At 49.1% G+C, this 18,066-nt stretch overlaps 1 protein-coding gene across 2 annotated transcripts in view; it reads left to right on the forward strand.

Annotated features, from left to right (window-relative positions):
• The first annotated feature begins 17,499 nt into the window (after positions 1 to 17,499).
• Positions 17,500 to 18,066, forward strand: part of ANTXR2 (ANTXR cell adhesion molecule 2) — a 145,669-nt gene continuing 145,102 nt past the window's right edge. For both annotated transcript variants that reach the window (XM_082728414.1, XM_082728413.1), the window contains exon 1: positions 17,500 to 17,924. In XM_082728414.1, the coding sequence (XP_082584540.1) occupies positions 17,773 to 17,924 (152 nt within the window). In that variant the 5' untranslated portion in view covers positions 17,500 to 17,772. The remainder of the gene's footprint in view (positions 17,925 to 18,066) is intronic.

The raw sequence follows: 18,066 nt of genomic DNA on the forward strand, positions 1-18,066 counted from the left end.
TCTATGAAGAAAGATGAGAGAGAAATTCTCTAAATAATCTTTTGCTGTCCCACTGTAACCCTTTTGTGGAACTAGGGGGCATATAACAAATCCAGAGTATTTACAGAGTCCTTGCAATGTGGACGGCACTATTTTCAACTACAAAGTACATCGTTGCTGTATTTCATAAAAGTGCTTTCACTTATGTCTTTTCGCTTCATTTTCATAATTGTCCTGTAAAAGAGGTAGGATAGCAAGTCACGGTTGGTTTATTAGGGGGTAAGAAATGAGGAAGAGTGGTAAAAAGAAAAGGAAACTGTACAAGTTGCCCAGATATTAGCATAGCTATGGAAGCAAGATAGAGGTAATAATTTTGCTGCAGCTCCCTATTTTTATAACTCAGAGTGACAGTGTGTTTATTAATTTTCAGTGAGAAGTACAGTCGCCAAATGAACTAAAGTACTGGTATCACCTGGTTTGTACATTCTCTCTCATGTTTAAAAAAAAAAAACCACAACACATTTCCATGGAAATGCAAATGAGTTGATAGAAATGCAATCAGAACAGATACGGGACATTTTAAATGGCTGATATCGGCAGATTATGACACGTGATGTCCCCCAACACACCCTAAGGGTATATTTGCCAAGTAACCAGCGTGTCCCTGTCAGCTGGCCGAGTCACCTTCATCTCTGGGTGGTGCAGAAAGTACACCGACAGAACCGTGTTCCCTGACTCCATGCAGGCCATCTGGTGACACTGATTCTTCAGCTCCGTCGGTGCAGTTGGTTGGGGTACAGCCTTCCCTTACATCGAGTCACATTCCAGGCATGCCTTCTTGATGAGTATTATGTATTTTAAATGACAGTTGGAAAACTCAGTTCTGCAAGGATTGAAAATGAGTAATATACCCATATGGTTTTCTCATAGTCTTCTAAGTACATTAAAAGAAAGCCCAACAATTAACTAGAATGAACTTGAGTTCATTTTGGTAAGAATGAAGCTAAAGATGATTAATCTATTGGATCAAACAAATATGGCAGGAGAAGCGTAGGTGCTGATGTCAGAGTGTAGAATGCAGTCTGGGATATTCTTTGTAATGCATGTGTATTTAAGATACTATCTAACTCTTTGAATCACCACCCTTATGTTGGAAGCTTTGTTTGTCTTAGCTAGTGAAATGTCACTTCAACAAAACCAAAAGAATTTTAAAAATTACCCACATGCTTAGAAAGCAGAAAATAGCAAAATGTGGGAAAAAAGTCATCTTTGCAAGGAAAGGTCGGCAGAAACATATGGATCCCAAGTGAAATTAAAATAAGGTTTCTGTACAGACTAGATACTGTGGCAGATAACGATGCCACAGGCCAGACAGAAGGTTCCCAAGGCCCCAGGCTGCTTTCTTACTTCTGCTCGGCTGAAGACTTTATCCAACATTATTTTGGTGATAACACTTGTTATACATCCTCTGGATCTTCAGATGCTAAATCATCCCGTATTAGACTTCATCCAGGAAACCTAAAGGCCAACCATATTTCATCATTTCTTAAGTTTCAGTGATTATAAAACAGCCATCTGTACATGTCTGGAAGCATATTTTTATTTGGGTTATTATTTGATAATGTACAGACAATCCAATCTCCAAGCCTCCCTAATGTGTCTATTTAAAAAAAGTACATAGGAAATTTTTAAGTGGCTATTTTTTTATATTTATATTCTATTTAGTTGAAATGTACAGAAGACTTTTTGCTCCATATTAAATAGGAAACGAATAAGTAATTACATAGAATGACAAAGAATATCTTCTTGGAAAATGATTTGACTGTATTATCTCATCGATTTTTTTAATTAAGCAAAGTGCCCATGTGCTTGGATTTGGAGATCATATATAAGCATCCTATAGAGAAGGCTCTTCTGGGACTTTCCACCTAAACATACTCCTTTACTTTTCTTTAATGTTAATCATTACCTATCAATATCTATTAGATGCTTTTTATTACCAATCAGATTCAAAATAGGAAGAGAGTGAAACTTTAGATGCCATGAAAGTAGTTTTGCAATTCAGGCTTAGTCAAGGATCCCTCGCCTTAACTACAGATCTCGGAGCTTACACCATCAGAAACACTTGACCCTAAGCTGCCTGTAGCAGGTGCCTGGCTGCTGACATTAGATGCTTACTCTTTGAGATGGAGGCAGATATGCAAGTAGCTTTGGCCAATTTGGAGATGAGGTAGAATGGTAATACATATTTGTTAGTGATCCAAATATCAGTGTGAATTTAAACAATCAGATTGTTTTCTTCTAGAAGGAAAGCTGGAAGAGCTTGTTTGTCTAGAGCAAGGATGGCAGGAGGCGAGGCCAAGAGCAGCCGCGATGGCGCGTGGTGGGCATGGGAAGCGGGACGGAGGTCCGTGGAGAACTGGAGAGTGCTGCTTGGGGTTATTCGATACCAATCAGGTTCCCAGCAGGAAACAGAAAATATTCAAACTGGATAATCCAAAGGAGAGATAGTTTATAAAGGACGGGGAATGACTAGGTCAGGAAGGAGAAGATTCCAGAAGCAGAGACCTGTGCAGAGAGAGCCACCTGTAGAAGTTGTGCCCTTCGGTGGGGAGACCCTGCAGAGCAAGGGCCAAGGCACAGTGGAAAGCAAACTGCATGTGGTGTCCATCAAACGTCCTGAACTTGGGCGCCTGCTAGTCAGCTCAGGTCATGATCCCGGGGTCCTGGGATGGAGCCCTGCGTCGGGCCCCCTGCTCAGTGAGGAGCCTGCTTCTCCCTCTCCCTCCGTCACTCCTCCTACCCCCCCTCCCCGGCCACTTGGGCTCTCTCTCTCTCAAATAAATACATAAAATCTTAAAAGGGGGGGGGGGGAGACAGGCACCGAAGTCTCCGCTCTGTGATGTACAATAGCTAAGCCTGGATTTTGGTGCCTCCGTTTTCTCGTTCAGGAAAGATGATCTTTTCCAGAAAATGATTGTGAGGGTCAGATTGTGTAATTTGTATAAAAGCTACAAATGCCAAGCCTGACAGAGAAGGAGGGTTGAAAGAAATGAATGTTTCATCCCAAGAGGATGCAAAACGTGAAGGCACAGGAAAGAAGAAAGGAAGACCTTCTCTGTCTGAGGCAAGTCCGAAGGCTAATACACGGGGAGTGACCAGTCTACATGCATGTGCTCGCGGACACGGATCAGACAGACGTGGTAAGTATGCGACCACTACGGCAGCAACGCTGGGGTCAGAGGACAGAGAGGGAAGAGGACGTTACCTCCTCTTCCCCCCCAAATCCAGAACTTCCCGGAAGCATTAGGATCAAGAATATTCAGCACCTGTTTTGCTAGTGGAAGTCTGACTAAGGAGAGAGACAGTAATACAGATACAATCACAGGGTTCATCCCCTCGCGTACTGGAAATGGAATAGCCTGTAGCTTTTAGCAAAGCCGTGATTGCAAATATTTTGTCATATTTCTTCAAAAATTTATTTCATATTCACATATACATTTTTAGTCTGCACAGGACACTTAAAAACACTATTTTCCCCTCCTTTTCCCCTGTGGAACCAGCTTTCAGTTTAAATCCCAGCATCTAGTAATGTATGAAGAATGTCGATGCCCTGTACCTCCTACAAGATACTCTAGTAAGAAGAATGACTAGTTAAAAGGGATGATACACTTCTTAAATCTGCATCAGGGAAAAGAGAAATTATTTGTTTGATCTCATGAGTTTGGTATTGTGTTGTGATAGCATCTAACATGAATGCAGTTTAAAATTCTATGTGAAGTCCCTCTGTTTGGACTGTCAATTCAGGGTGGAAAACCGTTTTGTTAGAAGTGTCAAGAGTATGATGAGTGGTGAAGATATCAGCTGTGTTAGCTGATTTTTTTGACTGCCACATGATTCTTCTTGTACTGTATCATGTATGAACAAAAAAGGCATTAATTCAAAGACTAGAAATTCAATGAGTTTTAAACTAATCACCTCAAGGTACAATGAATTTATCAGCAATATCTTTTACATACTGATGTCTGTGCATACTCCGCTCCCTTGGTTTATATTCAGTATTTGTGCCACAGAAAGAAAATCATTAATGAATGCCTTTAAAATGCAAATTTGTCAAGGTCAGAGTTTCAAAAACAGAAGCTTGTTGGTTGAACCATGTTCTGCATTTTATTTCTCTTCAGTAGTTGGTTGGATTATCAATCAAAACGTTGACTATAATTGTTTAAAAATTAATTTGTAAAAGCCATTTTCAGCCTTTCCTTTGTGTGATGTGAGAGAAGATAGGATAGGTTGGTATATACAGTATAGATTTTGCACTTGGTGGAACTGAGGTATTCCAAAGAACGTAGCTGAAAGTAGAATTTTTTTAGTTTGGTTTTTTTTTTTTTAATTTCTTTCAGCGTAACAGTATTCATTGTTTTTGCACCACACCCGGTGCTCCATGCAATCCGTGCCCTCTCCAATACCCACCACCTGGCTCACCCAACCTCCCACCCCCCGCCACTTCAAACCCCTCAGATTGTTTTTCAGAGTCCATAGTCTCTCATGGTTCACCTCCCCTTCCAATTTCCCTCAACTCCCTTCTCCTCTCTAACACCCCTTGTCCTCCATGCTATTTGTTATGCTCCACAAGTAAGTGAAACCATATGATAATTGACTCTCTCTGCTTGACTGATTTCACTCAGCATAATCTCTTCCAGTCCCCGTCCATGTTGATGCAAAAGTTGGGTATTCATCCTTCTGATGGAGGCATCATACTCCATAGTGTATATGGACCACATCTTCCTTATCCATTCGTCCGTTGAAGGGCATCTTGGTTCTTTCCACAGTTTGGCAACCATGGCCATTTCTGCTATGGACATTGGGGTACAGATGGCCCTTCTTTTCACAACATCTCTATCTTTGGGGTAAATACCCAGGAATGCAATAGCAGGGTCATAGGGAAGTTCTACTTTTAATTTCTTAAGGAATCTCCACACTGTTCTCCAAAGTGGCTGCACCAACTTGCATTCCCACCAACAGTGTAAGAGGGTTCCCCTTTCTCCACATCCTCTCCAAAACATGTTGTTTCCTGTCTTGCTAATTTTGGCCATTCTAACTGGTGTAAGGTGGTATCTCAATGTGGTTTTAATTTGAATCTCCCTGATGGCTAATGATGATGAACATTGCTTCATGTGTCTGATAACCATTTGTATGTCTTCGTTGGAGAAGTGTCTGTTCATATCTTCTGCCCTTTTTTTTATATTATTGTCTGTTTTGTGTGTGTTGAGGCGTTCTTTATAGATCATGGATATCAACATTTTGTCTGTACTGTCATTTTGAAAGCAGAATTTTTGCAAAGGGAATCACGTTTCCTTGATGACTCTCTCTACAAAAGAGGCGTTCTGGGTTTTTGTTGTTGTTGTTTTGTGGAGGACACCTTTTGAAGTATCTTCTTAGCACCCCATCTCTGGGAAATGTCCTCTCACTACCTGGCATGGGGCCCTGTCAGCCGTGTGATGTGTTCATGGTTGGTTACATGTTCGTGCCTCTGAACTTGAGCTGTGGTCTGTGGTGGAAACCTGCTCCAAACTAAATCAGTACAGCAAAATCTTCTTGCCCGAGAATCTGAAATTGGGACCTGGACTTTCCAGGTAATACTAGTCCCATTCATGGGTGCCACATTTTATAGCTTAATAGTGTTTCCTTTTGTCTCTACCTGGTTTACGTTGGTATCTGTTACTATAACCAAATTACCTCTTTCTTGGGATGAGCCTCATGGATTGAATTCAAGACTGGTTTAGAAATGGCAGGCTTGTCTACGGCCATACCACCCTGAACACGCCCGATCTCGTCTGATCTCGGAAGCTAAGCAGGGTCGGGCCTGGTTAGTACTTGGATGGGAGAAATGGCAGGCTTACTGTTTACCACCAAGGCGTCCTGGGACCCTACTCCAAAACACATGTTCTTTCCTCTGCGCTGTCCCACAGCTGCTCAGGCTTGCAACGTTTTTCCAGGCACACCATCTCCAGACGACATACATTTCTCTGAGGCACAGAAATTCTCTTGTCTTTCCACTGAGAGTGTTAGTCTTCTGATTTTACTGTTAAATTCACAGTTTTGAATGAATCTAGGCTGCAGTCTTTCACTGAAGACAAGGTAGAAAGCAATAAAATAATACTAAATTTTATCTATTTTTTATTAATTATTTTTTAAACATATAATGTATTATTTGCCCTAGGGGTACGGGTTTGTGAATCATCAGTCTTACACACTTCACAGCGCTCACCATACACATACCCTCCCCAGTGGCCATCACCCAACCACCCTCTCTACACTCCTCTTCCCCTGGCAACCCTCGGTTTGTTTTGTGAGATTAAGAGTCTCTTATGGTTTGTCTCCCTCCCAATCCCATCTTCTTTCACTTTTTCCTTCCTTACCCCTCAAACCCCCACTCTGCCTCTCAAATTTCTTATATCAGGGAGATCGTATGACAATTGTCTTACTCCAATTGACTTATTTCACTCCGCATAATACCCTCTACTTCCATCCATGTCATTGCAAATGGCAAGATTTCATTTCTTCTGATGGCTGCATAGTATTCCATTGTGTATATATACCACATATTCTTTATCCATTCATCTGTTGTTGGACATCTAGGTTCTTTCCATAGTTTGGCTATTGTGGACATTGCTGCTATAAACATTCAAGTGTATGTGCCCCTTTGGTTCACTACATTTATATCTTTGGGGTAAGTACCCAGTAGTACGATTGCTGGGTCATAGGGTAGCTCTATTTTCAACCTTTTGAGAACGCCGAAGTTGGTGGCATCATAATTCCAGACTTCAAGCTCTACTACAAAGCTGTCATCAAGACAGTATGGCACTGGCACGAAAACAAACACATAGATCAATGGGACAGAATAGAGAAGCCAGAAATGGACCCTCAACTCTATGGTCAATTAATCTTCGACAAAGCAGGAAAGAATGTCCAATGGAAAAAAAAGACAGTCTCTTCAACAAATGGTGCTGGGCATACTGCACAGCCACACACAGGAGAATGACACTGGATTTTATCTACTTTGAGAACAGTTTTAAGGGCTCTTGGCTCTTCTGTGGCTCTCCCCTCTAACTTGTCTTAGCTGCAACAACCTGGGCATTCTTCCAAAGCACAGCATTATTTAGGGCTCAGTTGGTAGAGAATCCAATTCTTGATCTCAGGGACATGAGTTCAAATCCCACATTGGGTATGGAGCCTACTTAAAAAAGAAAACAAAAAACAAAACAAAGACCCACTTTATTTGTAAGAACAGATAGTGGGTAGGATTGACCTGAAGTACTCTACATATTAGACTTCATCCAACTTTGCTTTGCTTTCTACTCTCTCCTCTCATGCACTGAGTGCTTAACTGAAATTAAATTTCTGTGTCCTCTAGGTGCTCTGCACATTCATTTTTCTATGCTTCTGTTCCCTTGGATGGGGGCTGGGGTGGGGCATGGGGACACTGTCATTTCTCCAAGCACATTTCCTGTACAAAATGCCATTATAGCAACTTGAAGATGATATGTAGTCATCCTACTTGTTAAGAGTATGATGACAGTAATCCAGAGAAAGCATAATAAAATGCATGATTAAAACACAATCCTAATACTAAGGATAAGAAGTAGGACCATGAGACAGATAAAGAAGGTAGTCAAAAAGTTGTACTTATTTTTAAAAATATGGTTACTCTTCCATTCATCTCAACCGTTGATGTCAACCTTCTACCACCCCCCACCCTCAGATAGAAGCTGGTTATGTCTTTTCTTCCTACAGTTTTCTTCCTTCATCTGTATTAATCTTAAAAGTGCATACATCTTTCAAGATGTAGTTTAAATACTCTCTCCTTTATTAGCTCTGATCTCTCTAGCTAAGAGTGATTTCTCATTCCCTGGAATTCCTTACAAACCATCACATCATTTTAATCTTGGTATTATGGTTATTTGTGACGCAGGAAGGACGTTAGGGTTTGAAGCCAATGACCAAGAAAGAGTTCTTGAGACACCTTTGGTGCAAAAAGGTGGTTTTATTAAAGCACAGGGACAGGGCCTGTGGGCAGAAAGAGCTGCACCGGGGTGGCGAGGAGTGGTCCATTACGTACTTTCAAAGTTGGGAGGGGGTTAAGGACAGCATAGTAAGCAAGGTTGGGAAAAGATCATTTATTACTGTCTAATAAAGCCTTAGTCATGAGACCCTTTAGATGTTTATGAATGGGTCATATGCTTTGGTGGTGATTGACTTAACGGGATCCTGTGGGTTGGGCTAGGATTGCTTTTGGCCCTTGGCAAAGTATTAACATCAAGGCAGCTGAGTTCCTAGAGGAATGTCACTCTGCCTGTTGCAAGGACTTGTCAGTGGGCTACCCGTAGTAAGGAAAGTTAATAATTTTTCTTTTGCATTTGTTTCCCACTTAACTTGTTTAAGTATCTTAGTTTGATAAGTAAGAGATGTAACTATAGGATCTCTCTTAATGGGCTCCAGGTACCCCAAGTGTTGGTGCTTCGTAGAGAGCAGGCATTAAAGAGTTACGTGATTGATGAATTTTAAAACTGTAAAGTTGAATTTCTTTGGTTGAAGCTGCCTGTATTTCATAAAGAAGCATTCGCTCTGTAGAAAGATCAGGGTCAGAAGCAAAGCTCTGGTTTAGTTACCTTTAAAAATACCCTCAGGCACTTGCAGTCCAGTGCTGTTGAACTTAAGTTGGTATTTTTGCTAGCCAAATTTGCTGCACATGAAACCCATTGGCCATTTGGGGATTGACAACTTTCCTACTGCTCCTTTCAAAGAACTTCCCAAGAAAACTGGGATAGATAATCTATGTGCCATATGTGCTGTTAAAATAAAGTTGGATATGCACTAATCAAGCGGTTTCCATGAGAAACACAAGGACTCAAAACTATGAAAAATCTTTTTAATTGTAGTACTTATGGTAGGCACTCCAAATAGCAAAATTACATTTCAAACTTTTTTATCTAAAAAAAATAGTTTATACCAAAGCTTAAATATCTTGGAGCAGAAACACTATGGCTGTTTAAATGTTATATAAAAAAGTTTGAAACAAGCAAAAAAAAAAAAAAAGTTTTCTTTTTCATATTGCCTACAAATCTTTAAGTTAGTGCTTAGTTTAAAAGAGCATTTCTAAAAAAATTTTTTTGTTTTATGAAAATGGTAGCGACAAAGGTATAGGGTGTCCCTCTTCCATGACAGGTTGCAGGAGAGAAAACAAGGACAAACTTGAATCAAACAGATTAGCTAAGAACGTCCTCATTTAGACGTTGTCCTTAGGTGTAGCTCCCAGGATCATCCGCTGGTTGAAAACCCGAAAGGTTGATCAAAAAGGCAATGTTGCTAGAAGCATCTTAAAAACTATTAACCGTTATCCACATTTGTTTCTATTGTTATTTTCCAAGTGTTCTATTATTATAACACCTCATAAAATAAATATTACAAAGACAGTTTAAACTCTTCTAAGGTACTCTGTATCAGAACCTCTTAAAAGTAGGAGTAAACATGCAGCTTGTCTGTTTCAAGTGATCTGGGAGGAGCAGATTGAAAGGTTACTTATGTCCTTTGCAATTTTAATCATTCCTAGCTGTAAATCGTTTCATCTCCCTTCTGAGTTGTCAGTTTCTATCTACAGTCACTCCCGTTCTTTGAATTTGTTATTTAAAATTCCTACTTCTGTGTCCATAAGTAGCTAAAAAGATTTGTACTTGTCTTGCAAGATTCTCAGAGTAGATTGAATCTTCTTTTTCTTTTAAAATCTAATTTCTCTTTTCCCTCCAGAGTCTGAGTTTACCAAGGAGGGGAATGATATCAAATAAGAGCGATGGATAATTTAAAAATTCCCAATTTCTTATCTCATTTCTTCCATTCATAACCTTTTACCGTAACTATAAATGGCAGCAAAATGACTAACTTAAGGTTCATAGACATTACAAAGTGTTAGAAATTGTAGATGTCTTTGAAAACAGAATCTGCTGTAGCTACTTTATTATTTTTTTGTAGTTTTTATTGTTTAAAGATTTTATCTATGTATTTGTTAGCGTGAGAGCACAGGCGGGCAGAGCGGCAGACGGAGGCGGAGGGAGAAGCAGGCTCGGCCCAGCGCGAGGGGCCCGGGCGGGGCTCAGTGCCCGGACCCTGGGATCACGGCCTGAGTCGCTGCACCGACTGAGCCACCCGGGTCCGGCTGCGGCTGCGGCTGCGGCTGCGTTAGATGAACCGGACTTAAGGACGGGAAGGGGCTCGCGGTCGTTCGGGTTGAAGACGGAGGGTGAAGGCCGGGCGCCAGGAGCAGCCCTAGAGCGGGGCCGCGGAGCCGCGCGACCCGCCGGACATCAGGGAGGGTGTGAGCCTGGACGCCGGCTCGTGACCCCCGACGCCGGCTCGTGACCCCCGGGGCTGCCTCCTGCACACAACGTGGTCACGACCTGCACCCGAAAGGACAGTCCGTGCCCTGCCCCTCTCCTCCCGGAGCCCGGTTCTGACTCAGGCCGGCACCAGCGTCCGCGGTGGGTTCTGGACCCGCACCAGCGTCCGCGATGGGTTCCGGACCCGCACCAGCGTCCGCGGTGGGTTCCGGACCCGCACCAGCGTCCGCGGTGGGTTCCGGACCCGCACCAGCGTCCGCGGTGGGTTCCGGACCCGCACCAGCGTCCGCGGTGGGTTCCGGACCCGCACCAGCGTCCGCGGTGGGTTCCGGACCCGCACCAGCGTCCGCGGTGGGTTCCGGACCCGCACCAGCGACCGCGGTGGGTTCCGGACCCGCACCAGCGACCGCGGTGGGTTCCGGACCCGCACCAGCGTCCGCGGTGGGTTCCGGACCCGCACCAGCGACCGCGGTGGGTTCCGGACCCGCACCAGCGTCCGCGGTGGGTTCCGGACCCGCACCAGCGACCGCGGTGGGTTCCGGACCCGCACCAGCGTCCGCGGTGGGTTCCGGACCCGCACCAGCGACCGCGGTGGGTTCCGGACCCGCACCAGCGTCCGCGGTGGGTTCCGGACCCGCACCAGCGACCGCGGTGGGTTCTGGACCCGCACAGAACCTGCCTCCGGGGCCGCTCAGGAAAGGCCCATCTGACGCGCTTCCTGGCCTGCGGGGGCCGCGGTCGGGGGCCGGTTAGACCCGCGTTGCCGAGCGCCGTCCCGGAGTCCCCCATTCGGTCAACTCGTGTCTCCTGCTTCTTCGATTCTCACTCCCCGAGGGGGATGCGGGGTCACGGCGGAACGACTGGGATTCGAACGTCGGAACATGAGTCCAGTGGAGTCAAGATGCCCCCGGGACGTCGGGGAGTGACCATCTCCCCATGTCCTTCTCCGGAACGTCCGCATCTGACGGTGACGAATGTGCCTCCCTTTTCCGTTGACCGGGTTTGTCTGTCCTGCTGGGTGTCGCCACCGTCGTGTCACCGTTGCCCACTGTCGTGTGTCATCCCCGACGTGACACTGTTGCCCACGTCTCCCCACACGGACACCTTCACCCACGCCAGTTCTGGCCTCTGACTCTCGGGTCCCGCGGCCGCACTGCCTGGCGCTTCCCGCACCGACGCGGGCTCTGTGGGGAGGGGGGCGCCTGCAACACGGTCCCCATGTCCTGCTCGAGGCTCAGCCCCGCCGCACGCCGGCCCCGTGTGCGGAATCCTCCCGCGCCGCTGCTGCTTGTACCCCGCGCCCCGCTGCCGGCCGCCCTCTGCCCCGCTCCGGCTCCCGCGTTCCGGGCGGCGCGTCGTCCCGCACGGCCTGTCCACGCGCGGACACCCCGACCTGCGCGGACACCCCGACCTGCGCGGACACCCCGACCTGCGCGGACACCCCGACCTGCGCCGACACCCCGACCTGCGCGGACACCCCGACCTGCGCGGACACCCCGACCTGCACGGACACCCCGACCTGCGCCGACACTGAGCGCTGAAGTCCAGGCTGGGCTCCGGCTCTCCCCGGTGGGCACCGCCTTGTACAGACAGTGTCCTGCTTTCACATAGGCTCAGAGACCTCACACTGGCCTGCACCGCCTTTACACACACACTCACGCTTATACATACTCACACACACTCACGCACACTCACACTTGTACACACACTCACAGTCACACTCTCTTACACACACTCACTCGCACACACTTGTACACACACTCACACACGTGCTTATACACCCTCACACACTCACACACACTTGCACACACACACTCACACACACCCTCCTCACCTGGGCCGTTCTTCGACTCCTCCTTTCGGCCACTCCCTCCCACGTGGACCTGTCTCTCACCCTTCTCGGGCTCCAGGACCCCTGCGCCGGAGGGACAGTCCCCAGGCGGCCTGGCTTCCCACGCCCTGCCCTGGCTGCTGCAGCTCCGGGCCACCCGCCACCACCTGCTTGCACCCACCATGGCTTGTGGCCTGAATTTTCCTGCAAAGGAACGGAGGGAAGAGAAAGAACAGACACACTAGGACACCCGGAATGTGGGGGCAGGGAAGTGGGGTGCGGACGAGGTGAGACTCAGAGGCACAGGCGTGTATGTGAGGACCCGGTGACTGTCACGGTTCCCCCGCAGCTCCGAACACCAGGGGCCCCGAGGGGCGCGGAGGACGAGCCCGTGCTGCTGCTGTCCCGGGCCTCAAATCCCACAGACATGATCTCTCATTGGCACTTGTTACGTAGGTGATTAATGGTACTGACTTCACAGTTGGGAGTGGAAATCGCGTTGAAGCGTGTGTGTGGGAAGACGGAGGACTTCTGGAGAAACTCCACTGACCGTTGAGAAACTGGTCTGGAGAAGAGGCCAGGCAGTTCCGTGACTTGCATTCCAGGACTCCAGTCTGAGCCTGACCTAGTTTGTGAGGGTCTGACATCGCTCATGAGGGAAGGCCTTTCTCAGCCATGCTGCCAGGTAGCCTGGATTTTTGTGGATGTTTTGGGCTCTGTGGCTGCAGCACAGAGATTCCTGCTCCGGGACTGAGGCACTCATTCCCCACAGCCAGGAGCCCGGCTGCTGGCAGCTCCACGCTGAGCTCCTTATCCTGTGCCCTAAGCAGAAGGAAGCTTCTGTGCCCAGGGGTATGCTTCCTCGGTAGGGGCAGCCCACATTGAATGACTGGTCCCCAAGGGGACACACAGCCCTGGCCCCGTTGCCTCCATCAATTCAGGACAACTGTAGGAGACCATCCCAGCTCCAGAGCTCTTGGGGGTTGGCTAGGCTTCCTCGGCAATCACGCGATGGTTCGATGGTTCCGCTTTCCTTCTGACCATTCCGACCCGCTGCCCTCGCCCTCCAAGTTTTGCTTTGGAGAGAGCGCGCTCCAGCATACCTCCTGCCCGCAACTCTCAGAGTCTCAGGCCTGTTTCTGGGAAACGGGGTTTTAACACATGTCTTGTCCCAAATGCAGACCCTGTTGTCATGCGGAGAGATGTTGACTTCGTAGCAATCACACTTCCCAAAAGCTTTTCCTCCAGGCTCAGGAGCTAGTTCAGGCGCCGGGGAAATTTACGGTAGTGACTGTACTCGGTACAAGGTAACTAAGCTTTGTCTCCTATAGGCGTGGAGATTGATGTTCTTGCTCTGAGTCACTGCAGATACCCTATGATGAATCGCCCCACGTGTACGGTGGTATGAATCACTCCCGGTGTGGCACTTAACTTCCAGGAGAGCCGTATTTGTCACTGTGCATGTCATACGAAGATATTTACTGAAAACAATATAGATTGTGGGATTTTTAACACACCCAGGGTACGTTTATTTTATCTTTCTCTGTTTATTGCTGTTGCCTTTTTGCCTCTTCTGTTAGTTGTTGCAGGGAGCAGGGAAGTGGAGGGAACTTGGTGATAGGCTATTGGAAAGGGGAACCCCTGAGAGCAGGGAATAATCTTTGGGCTTAGAACAGCAATAGATGCGGGCGCCTGGGTGGCTCAGTGGTTAAAGCCTCTGCCTCTGGCTCAGGTCATGATGTCAGGGTCCTGGGATCGAGCCCTGCATCGGGCTCTCTGCTCGGCAGGGAGCCTGCTTCCTCCTCTCACTCTGCCTGCTGCTCTGCCTACTTGCGGTCTCTCTCTCTCTCTCTCTCTCTCTGTTAAATAAATAAATAAATAATCTTAAAAAAAAAAAAAAGACCAGCGATAGGTACATAGTAGGTATCAAGAAACATCAGTAAAATGAAAGTCCATAAATTAAATAAATAAACAAATAGGAAAATAGATAAATAAAATCTCACATGAATTCCACAGGAGATCTGCAGGTAAAAGAGGTAGACAATGACAGTGGACACTTTTATGATCAGGTGTCAATCTCAAGCAATTCGAACTGCATGAAAGGAGTTTAAAATGTTTTTGGATTTATGCACGTGTTTTATGTGACAGTGGTAAATTTGAACATTGAATTAGAAGTTTGGTTTGGTACAAAGAGTCATTTTCAAAGAATAGAGGCTTGCATGGATGGTGAAGCAAAAGACTCCAGCAGAAGTCCAGATGATTTGATGAAACAAACACATTTTAGATTGTGTCTCTAACTAATTCACGCTACCACCTCTCTCTGCTCAGACATCTGCATTCCCTACCCCATTCTTGATTTAAACTGAAAGTTACCCAGGGCTCTGGCATGTCTCTCAAGATGCAGAAATTGGTTTGAAACCTTACCTGGCTGGTGTCCCGCTGACACAATGGCCAAGGCCTCTCATCTGAGGCAGGGAAAGAGAAAGCTGTCGATACTTCTCCTTCTTCAGGCCCTGGTGAAATTCCCAAACCTGTCCTAGCTTTCACTGTCCCTCACTACTGCTACTGCTTGGGAACAGGGTGGCCAACAGCCTCCTTCACCACGGAACATCCCAGTTTGACGCTGAAAGCCCCATCTCCCTCGGTAGGGGGCAAATCTGGGCAGTTGGTTGCCTGCATAATTAATGGCCTTCCCCTAGTTTTTGTTAGGTAAAAGAGATTTTATTAATTATTTGTCTCTGCAAGGTGAGGTCACTTCTCTGCTTCATTATAGATCTTATACGAACAAGACTGGGCTCAATTAATTACCCAAAGTAATAAACAAAAGAATGTAACATGCTTTAGTATGTCCATCAGCTCTGTTGGTTTGTAGTCGGGACAGAAGAAATGAGTAGGAAGACATGAGGAGGGCCTGGGAATTTTGAGGAAGAACAAGTTGGCTTTTTTTTTTTAAGATTTTATTTATTTATTTGGCAGAGATCACAAGTAGGCAGAGAGGCAGGCAGAGAGAGAGAGGGGAAGCAGGCTCCCCGCTGAGCAGAGAGTCCTGGGATCTTGAACTGAGCTGAAGGCAGAGGCTTTAACCCACTGAACCATCCAGGCGTCCCAAGGAAGAACGAGTTTTAAGTTCAAGATATTTTGTTTTAGTTTAGGCCTAGGACATGATAGATTCTGGATCAGTTTGTGGGGTCCCAGAAGAGGAACAGGCAATGAATCCAGAAGCTAGGGGAGGTGCGGATACAAACTGGTGTAGCTACTGTGGACAACGGTATGAAGTTTCCTCAAAAAGTTAAAAATAGAACTATCCTTCAATCCAGCAATGGCACTACTAGGTATTTATCAGAAGGGCACAAAAATACTGATTCTAAGGGACATCCTGATGTTTGCAGCAGCATTTCCAGTCATAGCCAAATTAGGGAGAGGCCCCTTTCCACCCCAGCAGGTACGAAGCAGATGGTGCTCTCCAAGAGGCAGTCCGACTGGGGGTCTGTCTGAGTTTATTAAAGCTTTCATCCTGGGCTCCTGGGTGGCTCCCTGTGTTAAGCCTCTGCCTCTGGCTCAGGTCATGATCTCAGGTTCCTGGGATCAAGCCCCGCATTGGGCTCTCTGCACAGCAGGGAGTCTGCTCTGCCCCCCCCTACCTGCCTCTCTGCCTACTTGTGCCCTATTTCCAAAAAAAAAAAAAAAAAAAAAAGCTTTCATCCATTCATCTCTCCCAGTCTAGCTGCTATAGGAGTGAGGTCCAAGGTACCATTTTATTGTGTCCTGACTGGTCTCCTTGCTGCTTCCAAATCCATTGTCATACCAGCTCGAATGATCTTTGAAAAGCAGAGACCAGAATACTTTATCCTGTATCCCACCCCATGGGTTAAAACCCTGTAATGGGCTCCTATAAAGTATCTTGTTTGTCACAGTCTACAATGCACCGTGTGATCTGGCCCCTGCCTGCCTTCCTCACTGCATCTTACCCACAAAGTTCGAGCCATTCTGCTTTTCCTTCCTTTTTCTTGAATGTGCTAAGCCCATCTCTACCGTGAGCTGCACACACTAAGGGGAGTTTCCTCCTTTGGTTCTCGGAATAGCTGATTGCCTTTCTGAGTCACCTAGCCAGTCGTTTTCTGTCATATTGCCGTATTTTAACTCTGCGAAGCACCTGCTAATATGGTATTTACTTCTTTATCTTCGTGTTTCCTCCTCGGGCAGGCTGCAAGCTTCACGACAGCGGGCCTTGTCTCGTTCTGAGCAGGGCCACCGCATCAGTGGTCTTCAGGACTCTTTTTAAGGGACTGGTGCCTGGTGCCAAACCGCTTACGAACGTGGTGGTGCGTGGAAGACAATGTCGAGGCAAGGTCAACGCACGACAGCCCGGCCACAAACAGAAGGGCCGGGACAGGCAGCGTGTGAGTCCGCACCACAGAACGTGTTCTCAGGAAGCCTCGACTTAGATGACACAAGAGGAGGGGGGACACCTCCTGTTCCTGCCAGGGGGCCGCAGGTTCTGATCGCCCGTGTCAACGCGGGGAGGCGAAGTCGCAGGTGGAGGTGCGGGGGCGAGGCAGCCGCAGTGCAGGGGCGGGGGCCGGCGTCCCTCACGCTTCGGCTCCTGCAGGAGTGCGGCCGGGAGGGCCTAGTTGGCTGCAAGATAAAGTTTTTAAATTTTCTGGAATTTGGGACAGATGACGGTTGCATGGGTTATTTGGGGGCACAACTTTCCGGTCCTAGAATTCTGCCCAGGGCCTGGCCTCCACCCCTCCCCGCTGCCCGCACCCCTGCCTGGGCTCCGAGCCAAAGGTTCACAGCGCGGCTGCGGGCGAGGAGGAAGCGGCCTGGTCCCGGCCCGCGGCTCGGGCGGCGGCGGGAGCGTCCGCGGCGGGGGGGTGGGGGGCGGGGACGAGCCCGCCCCGCCCCGAGGCGCTGCCCCCGGGGTCCCCGAGGGCCGGTCGCAGCCGCGCGGGTCGGGGCGGCCGCGGCGGACGGTGCCGTTCGAGCCCTCGGAGTCCGGCCCGCCCCGCGGGACCCACGCGCGCGTGTGGCTGCGGCGCAGGCCCCGCCCCCGGACGCGCACCCACACCCGGACGGCCCGGCCCGACCCCTCCGCCAGGCCGAGCGGCCACTCTGCGCCGAGCCGGGGCCCGCTCGGCCTCCCGCACGCAGGGCAGCGGCCGGGCCAGCGCGGAGCCCGGGGGCGCGTGTGCAGCGCGGGGCGACCCGGCCGGGGCGGGGGCGGGGGCCGCGCTCCACGTCTGCGCGGCTCCGCGGGTCCAGCGGCCGCCGGGCTTCGGCGCTGCGGGCGGAGCGGGGCGGCCCCGCGGGGCGGCGGCGGCGGCGAGCGCCGGGCCGGAGCGGGGGCGGCCCTCGAGCCCTCGGGGGCCGCGCCTCCGGGGCCGTCGTCGGGAGTTCCGGCGGCCGCGTCTCCCTTTGTCCTGCTGGGACCTCCCTCCCCGCCCGCCCTCCCTGCGCCCGGCCGCGGGTCCCGCCGCCCCGGCCGCCCCGGCCGCTCGCCGTCCCCCGCCCCGGGGCGCGTCCCCGCCGAGCCGGGACCAGGGCGGCGGGAGCGGACGCGGCCGCAGGATGGTGGCGGGGCTGTGCCCGGCGCGCAGTCCCGGGAGCTGGCTGGTCCCCGGGCTGTGGCTGCTGCTGCTCAGCGGTCCGGGGGCGCCGGCGAGCGTCCCGGAGCAGCCGTCCTGCACGAGAGCCTTCGACCTCTACTTCGTCCTGGACAAGTGAGTGCTGGCGGGGGGGGGGGTCTTCTGGCGGCGGCGGTGGAGGGGCCGTGGGGGCACACGAGGCTGCGCGAGCGCCCTGGGGAGGGGGCTGGAGCCCGACGGCGGGGCTCCGTGCGTCCACGTCCGAGGGCCGAGAGCT

Source organism: Mustela nivalis (assembly GCF_964662115.1).
Source record: "Mustela nivalis genome assembly, chromosome: 4".
Classification (NCBI taxonomy): Eukaryota; Metazoa; Chordata; class Mammalia; order Carnivora; family Mustelidae; genus Mustela; species Mustela nivalis.